We start from the raw sequence: 8,102 nt of genomic DNA on the forward strand, positions 1-8,102 counted from the left end.
TTCCGGAGTCATAGTCTGGTATCCTTTATGTTAAAGTTTTTACCAGATCTGTCTCTGAGATACAATGTAACTCTGAAATCAGGGCTAGAAGAATTACAGACTCTAAAGCAATAGCTCTTGACCCTGGCTGCACGTTAGAATCTCCCAGGGAGCTTTTCAACGTAGGGAGCCTGGGACCCCACCCCCAGATATTCTGATTTAATTGGTCTGAGGTGGGATCTGGCTTTTTGGAAAGCTCCCCGGAGATTTCTTATGTGTAGCCAGGGTTGAAAACCGCTGGCTTAAAGGAACCCCAGAGATCTTTCAGCTCTACTTCCCACTCTATATAAAGAATCCGTCTATTAGAGTGGTTCTCAACTGTGGTGTTGGGACATGCTGGTGGGTTGTCAGCTGTTGTGATACACACACATGTACACACAGGCACAGGCACACCATGTACCACATATGTATATATTTGAGGTCATGCCTGTGGCAAGGTCATGTTCCCTCTCTTACATTCTGATCTGGGTCCTGGGCGTGAAAGAGAACAGGAGGAAGTTATAGCTAGTGAAATGGCATTCATGTGATGAATGCATCTGTCGTGTGTGTCATGACTGTTCCATAATAGCACTACCGGGTGCTTATCTAATCTCTGTCTGCTTGAAAACTTCTAGTACTGGGAAGCTCACTAGGGTGGCCCATTGTAGTCCACTAACTGTTAGGAGGTTGTTCCTTGTTGAGCTAAAATGTACTCTCCTATAAATCATCCCAGCGGGGATGACTGTGTAGAAGTCTAATTTTCTTCCTTAGCACGGCCATTCAGATACCACTCTCATTCTGTTATCCCTTTAGCTAAAATAGAGACACACTGACAGGACAATAGAATGTTTTGGAGGCATTTAGAAGAATTTGTGTATGTGAGAGGACCATACCCAGGCTATTGCAGTCAGTGGATCAGTGTCATCTTGGTAAGGTGTCTCTAGGACATGTCAGAGAAGCCTGTCTTTTATACTGTATTAGTCAAAGAAGCAAGATTTTTTTTTATTATAATGTCCAGTATTGGCAAGGGTGACTAATGTGGGCATTCCTGTCTATTGCTATTAGGTATGCAAATTGGGGTACTTCTGGAAAGCAACTTGAAAATATGTATCAAAAATCTGGGACCCCTGGCTGGCTCAGTCGGTAGAGCATGTGACTCTTGATCTCAGGGTTGTAAGTTCAAGCCCCACACTGGGTGATCAAAAATCTTGGGGCGCCTGGGTGGCACAGCGGTTAAGCGTCTGCCTTCGGCTCAGGGCGTGATCCTGGCGTTCTGGGATCGAGTCCCACATCAGGCTCCTCCGCTAGGAGCCTGCTTCTTCCTCTCCATTCCCCCTGCTTGTGTTCCCTCTCTCACTGGCTCCCCTCCTCTTGCAAAAAAAAAAAAAAAATCTTTAAAAAAAAAAAAAAAAAAAAAAAAAAAAAAAATCTTAAAAATGTTCCCTGTCCTTTGGCTCAGTAAGTATACACATAGGAATTTATACTAAGAAAATAGTCACTGGTGCATAAAAAGATGTATTCATTCAACAAACCTTTTGTGAGCACCTAGCTATATCAAGCACTGTTTCTAGGTGCTGAGGATACAACAAACAAGACAGGTAAGATCCTTGGCCTTATGAAACTAAACACATTCTTGTGGCGAGAGATAGCACAATGACCAGAAAACCAAATACAGTAATTTTAGATGATGATAAGAGATACACAGAAAATATAGTGAAGTCATAGAGAATTCTGGGGTAGGAAAAGAGTTCTTTAAGAGAGTGCTTGGGAGAGGCCTCTCCAAGGAGGAGTTACTTAAGCAGAGATCTCAGCCAAGTGAAGGAGCAAGTCAGGGAAAGAACCAGAGGGAAAACATTTCAGGAAAAGGGAACAGCAGATGCAAAGACCTCAGGCAAGAATGGGTTTGGTTTATCAAGGAACAGGCCAAAAAGGCCAGGGTAGCTGGAGAGTACTGAAAAGTGGGAGAGATGGGGCACCTGGGTGGCTCAGTCGTTAAGCGTCGGCCTTCGGCTTAGGTCATGATCCTAGGGTCCTGGGATCGAGCCCCACATCGGGCTCCCTCCTCAGCGGGAAGCCTGCTTCTCCCTCTCCCACTCCCCCTGCTTGTGTTCCCTCTCTCATTGTCTCTGTCAAATAAAGAAATAAAATCTTTTAAAAAAAAGAAAAGAAAAGTGGGAGAGAGTAGTCAAGGTCAGGCCAGAGGGGTAGTTAGGGGCCAGCCCATGGAGAGCTTTGTCGATGGCAGGAAGATTTAGATTGTGTTTATGTAGCAGGAATCTATGGTAACATGATTGGTAATAAGAAGCAATTTCTTTGAAAAGAATCTTAATATCTAATACTAGGGGGCTGGTTAAATAAATTGACATTTACATGATGAAACACTATATACAGCTATTAAATATTTAAAATCATGTTTTCGATTTTCACATTTTTAAAGTGATATATATTAATCTCAAAATCAGGAAAAAGGATATTATAGTGGTTTCTTTTACCTTCACAACTAACAGAAGAATGATGGTTGTTCTATGAGAGAGACTTAAGGGCTTGTGTTTAACTGTAAACTCAGTATGGATTCACAAAGATACAACAAAGGAAAAAAAGCTACAGTGATTTTTAGGCTTCATGAACAAGACCGTTGGGTCCGTAACAAGGGCGTTGTGTTGTGTCAGTCTACCTCACAATGGCCACACCAAAATTAGAAAATGGTGCTCATTTCTGGATGTCAAAATTAAGGATGAACTTGGACAAATTGCTGCGTGGCCAAGGTGGTGAGGGTTCTTAGAAACCATGTCCTGTGGAGGATCATTGAGGAAGCTAGGTATATTTAGCTTTGAGAGGCTCTGGACAGAGGGGCACTGCATAGTGGAAATTATGCTCAGGGTTTGCGCAAGAATGCTGTGCAAGTGTGGTTAAACTGATTCCTTATCGTTCCAGATGGCAGGACTGGGTCCTGTGGTCAGAAGTTATATAGAAACTCTCCTCGTCTCACGATAAATAGAGCTTCAGATAATTAGGCCAGGGACATTAGAGAGGGGGCTTCATACATCAAATCAGGCTCCAGACGGTCACCGAGGTCTCTTCTGACTCTACTCCGTCATTCTGTGAGCTCTGCCACCTATGTTTGTTCCAAGCCAAACTATCCCCCCTTCTTCCACCATTTCTCTTATAACATTGCTTCCTAGAACACAGGTCACCTGTGTCTTTTTTTTGTTTAATGTCCTCTTTATTAAACACATAACATACACTAAACTCCCAAACGTGTGCCCAAGGAAATATACTTACTGATTAAGTGGGTTTAATACATGAAAAGCACTTATAACAGCGCTATATAATAAGATACCACTATATAAAGTTTCAAAACATGTAAGATCATTCCTTCCGTTGTTTAACAGAAACTCATATGTGGTTAAAAAAAAAAGACCTGCGTGGGAATGATAAACACCTAATTCAAGAGACTTTGCCCCTGGGAGAAAAGGAGGTGAATGGGATCAGGAAAGGGTAGGTAGGCAGCTTCAGTTGTATCTGTATTTTAGTTATTAAGGGAAGAGTGAGAACATAAGTGGATTTTGTTACTGTTCTCTATGCTTTTACAGACCCGAAAAAAATTATGATGCCCTAAAATAGGGCGTGTTCTATCAAACGGGGTCTAACTGACCCAGAGTCTAGTGAAGCAATTGCTTCCCCTGATTTTCAAACACGGGCATCATGCTGTGTCAGTCTACCTCACAATGGCCACACCAAAATTAGAAAGTGATGCTCATTTCTGGATGTCACAATTAAGGATGAACTTGGACAATTTCTGCCTGACTGCTTGTTGACAGCGATTTCACACTGTTGACTCATGGAGCTTGCTGACACCTCACAGCCTTAGGCCCCTTTTGCACAAACTACTTTTAAGCCAGATCGTCCCCCATATTATATTTATACGGCTGATGTGGGGAGAACCCAGATGCCAGACTTCTGTTTATCCTTCTTAGAACTTCTCTTTCGACTTGCAGTCCAGAATTCCAGCCTGTCAAAATATTTTTGAATTGTGATTCTGTTATCTTATTTTTTTTTAAATAATTTATTTATTCATTCGACAGAGAGAGAGACAGCCAGCGAGAGAGGGAACACAAGCAGGGGGAGTGGGAGAGGAAGAAGCAGCCTCCCAGTGGAGGAGCCTGACGTGGGGCTCGATCCCATAACGCCGGGATCATGCCCTGAGCCGAAGGCAGACGCTTAACCGCTGTGCCACCCAGGCGCCCCTGTTATCTTACTTATTAATCATCCTTCCAGTTTTGTGTCATTGTTACAGCCCATAAACATGCCTACCTTGTAGACTGGTTATGAGAATCAAATGAGGTTTTGTATTTATATATATGAAAGGACTCTGAAAACTGTAAAGTGCTATACAAATGTAAATGATTTTATTTCATATTGTCGGTGATTGATTAAACTGCTGAGCACATAACCCAGGCCAATGCTGAACAAACTGCAGAAACGTGAGTTGGGTGAAAGTACCGCTGGGTAGATCTAAAGATATCGAGCAAGTACACTCAGCCCTTGAATACACCTAACCCTACTACCATCCACCTTGCAATTCGTCACTTTGACCATAAAATTATCATGAGAGGCTTTGCCAGGTACCCTGCATTATTATGGTATCCCTCCAATCTGTCCTTCAAGGATGCAGTCCAAACAAGAAAATGAATTTGTCTAGCATGACGTGTGGTTAGGCAGCCTCTCGTGGTTCTGGGCATCACTGTTTCACTAAAGAAGAGGGGAACTGAGGAGAAAGAAGCTTGGTCAAGTTTCCGTTTCCATTTTCCACTTTCCATGTTTTCTAAAAAGGCTTGCAAATGAAGGGGAGGCACTTTAAATTAGTCTTCTAGCCCTTTCAGTAACGGGTGTTTCTCCAAACCTGTTTTTGCAGTGTTCCTGCAAGGGCTGGTGTGGGAACAAGCAGTGTGGGTGCAGGAGACAAAAGTCAGACTGTGGCGTGGACTGCAGCTGTGACCCCTCGAAGTGTAGGAACCGCCAGCAAGACAAGGTAGGACCGGCTCTGTTGCGCCTCGCCATCCCTTCGGGCCTCCCACCAGTTCTAACCACCCTAAAGCCTGGCATCTCCTGCACAGCTCTTCCTACCCTTCTCGTGCCCTCTGCAACAGAGACATTTCACTTCTCGGTCCTTCTTCCTCTGCGCTAGTCTTGTTGATGAGCCCCTTCAGAAACCACAGCCCTTCCCAGGAGATTGCCCCACCCCCAGCCTCGGCTGTAAAGTTTTGGTACAGTTTCTGATGCCGGAACAAGGAACAGGAGAGCAGGCAACTACAGGCACATAGACACGCAGGACCAAACTAGTCCGGAGGCTTAGCTGGAGCTCTAAGGGCCACGTGGCAGCTTCCAGGAAGGAGCTTAATCCTGACATCTTGAGACATCAGTGCTTAGACCCTCTCCATGGGAACCAACTATTCTGTGGCTCTAGGAAAAGACCCACAGGAACTCGGTCTTTCCAGTAGTCACTGTTGTGGGCCAAGTTAATTGGAGCTGTCCTCCTTATATTGCTTCTGGGAAGAGCAGACTTGGGGAAACAAAGATCGCCTTATACCTACCTGTGCCCGTGGCAGCAGCTTATTCCTCCAGCTCTCTACGTGATCTGTGATGACTCTAGCAAGCTCAGCACAAGGATCCTTCATCGTGCATTTCTGGAATGTCTGCATGTGAACACTTCTGCCCTGGGGCTTCTACTACAGTGACTTCTGAGGCAGGGAGTCATTAGAGGACTGACGTGGCAAGTTGGGGGTCAGGCTGAGAATCGTAGAGGTAGCAGGGACCTTCAGGAGTCTCTGTCCCTGTGGTTCTTCCAGTTTGGCTTCTGGAGTCCTACAGTGGCTCCATGGACGTGCTTCTGGAACGGAGGACCATGGCCTGGCTCGGTTTGACCCCACGTCGATCAGAGCAACTTGCCCTTTACTTGTTTCTACACAAGGCTTCCTGTTAGGATGTCAGTTGTCAAAGCACTGATCTAGTCCCATGCTCCCATTATACAGGGAAGGAAAGTGAGACCCAGAGATAAGCTTAAGTGACTCACCTAATATTACGCAGCTGGTCATGACAGCTAAGATTAGACCTCGGGCTTCCTAACTCTCAATCCAGTTCTGTTGCCATGACAACAGGCGATAATTCTAATCCAAGCTCTACCACAGAGTTGCCCTGTTACCTAAGTAACTTTTCACTCTTGGCCTTAGTTCCCTTCTCTGAAAGGAAGACTAATACAACATCCTGTAGACATGCTAAAAACGATAGTGCAGATTACAGAGGTTGGAAGACGAATCAAAGAAACAAGCAAGGCTTGGCCTTGTTTTAAAACACTGCTTTGTGATGTCCCCTCTGCTGCTCTCCTACCCGGTCCTTTGCCTTCGGAAGCTGTCTTCAAGCATTGCAACAGCAAGAACCCGCAAGCCGGGTCTCCCTAAGACTTGTTTTGACTGACCGATGAGGCCCTCAGAGCTGGTACCTCACTGCTTAAAGGGGAGCAGACTGATTTTGTAACCCTCGTGGCTGAACTCCTAATATACCTGTCTGATTCTCAGGATGGCTTGGGCACTGTTGAGCGGACCCAGGATTCCGAAGGCTCTTTCAAACTGGAGGATCCCACAGAGGTTACCCCAGGATTGAGCTTCTTTAACCCTGTCTGTGCCACTCCCAACAGCAAGGTAGGTGGGCTAAAGGCCGGCATTTCTGACTGTCTTGGCGTTCATCTCTGCATTGGCTGTGACAGAGTGCAGCGGGAGGAAAGGGGGCAGAGGTATAATCAGCTTGCTGGGAAGTGGGAATCGGGCATAGGCCAGAGACTTTTTTTTTTTTCCAAGAGACCAGTCTTGGGGGACACCTCATACTGCAGTGTGCTGAGCATTTGTAGCGGCAAGGCTGGGCAGAGCCTGTGCCCCGACCCCACATCTCTTCATACCTGCCTCTGTCCTTCCTAGATCCTGAAGGAGATGTGTGATGTGGAGCAGGTGCTGTTAAAGAAGACAGCCCCAGCTGCCCCCTCCCTTGGCCTCCCGGAACTGAAACACGTAGCAACAGACTCCCAAGAAAATAAAGCTCCAGGGAAGAAGAAGAAACGAGCTCTGGCCAGCAATACCAGCTTCTTCTCTGGCTGCTCCCCTATTGAGGAGGAAGTCCACTGAAGACGGACTTGTCACGTCTGCCCCTGTCTGGCATGAGAGATGCTTTCAGGTTGCAGCCAGAAGGAGTTTCTTTAACGACTCCTCTGGATTTCGGGGTCCTTGCTGTTGAAAAAAAAAAAAAAGAGGGGACAGCAGGTTACCACAAGGGAGGAAATCTTTGTTGGATGTTGGCCCTTACTCTCCAGCCCCTAGCCCCAGACTACTACTCTGTCTTCTCCAGGAAGGATGCTAAGCCACCTGCTGAGGAAAGAACCAGCCGACCTTCTTGATGACTCATCAGGAGCCAATCCTCAGTATAATCTAGCTCTTTCTTAGTTGTGAGCGGGTAAGGCTGCCCACCCTGCCTCCCCGGCGGGGATGAGGCTGAGGCTGTCTTACCTCTAGGTTGTCTCAGCCTGACGGCAGAGCCTGGCCGAGGTTGGAGGCCTGGCACCAATCCTTCATCCCCCATCAGGAATGGAGGTGACTTTGGAATCTTTCCTGCCCTGACCATCTCTGGATTTTAAGTGTTTTAACAGTGCCCTCAATTGTCTTCCATGTTGCTGAGGTAAATGAAATCTTTTAAAATGTTAATGTTAAGTAAATAAATAAATCTTAGTCTAGCTACTGTTTGGAAAGACCCTCTGTGCCAGAACCAGAAATATGCCCGTGTTCCTCGGCCCCGGGGAAGGCTCTCAAGGAGAATCAGTGCAAGCACCCAAACCTCACTGCCTTGTAGCAGCTAGGCCTTGAACCCCGGCCTAGCCTACACTGAAGCTTCTTGTGTGACTCTGGGGGGGCAGTGGTAGCTGTTCTGAATGCCCTGCAGCCCGCTTTCTTGGCATAGCCTTGGTGTGGGACCACACCGCTGCCCAGTCCCAGGACAGCACAGTCCTGGCTGCCTGCTGTCTCCTTTGAAAGGGGAAAGGG

At 46.3% G+C, this 8,102-nt stretch overlaps 1 protein-coding gene across 1 annotated transcript in view; it reads left to right on the top strand.

Annotated features, from left to right (window-relative positions):
* KIF4A (kinesin family member 4A) overlaps window positions 1-7,793 on the top strand; it is a 120,173-nt gene extending 112,380 nt beyond the window's left edge. The window contains exons 30-32 of the mRNA XM_008712263.2: window positions 4,934-5,050; window positions 6,594-6,716; window positions 6,990-7,793. Coding sequence (XP_008710485.1) covers window positions 4,934-5,050; window positions 6,594-6,716; window positions 6,990-7,193 — 444 coding nt within the window. The 3' untranslated portion in view covers window positions 7,194-7,793. The remainder of the gene's footprint in view (window positions 1-4,933; window positions 5,051-6,593; window positions 6,717-6,989) is intronic.
* The last annotated feature ends 309 nt before the right edge of the window (window positions 7,794-8,102 follow it).

Source organism: Ursus maritimus (assembly GCF_017311325.1).
Source record: "Ursus maritimus isolate PB19 chromosome X unlocalized genomic scaffold, ASM1731132v1 scaffold_X1, whole genome shotgun sequence".
Taxonomy (NCBI): Eukaryota; Metazoa; Chordata; class Mammalia; order Carnivora; family Ursidae; genus Ursus; species Ursus maritimus.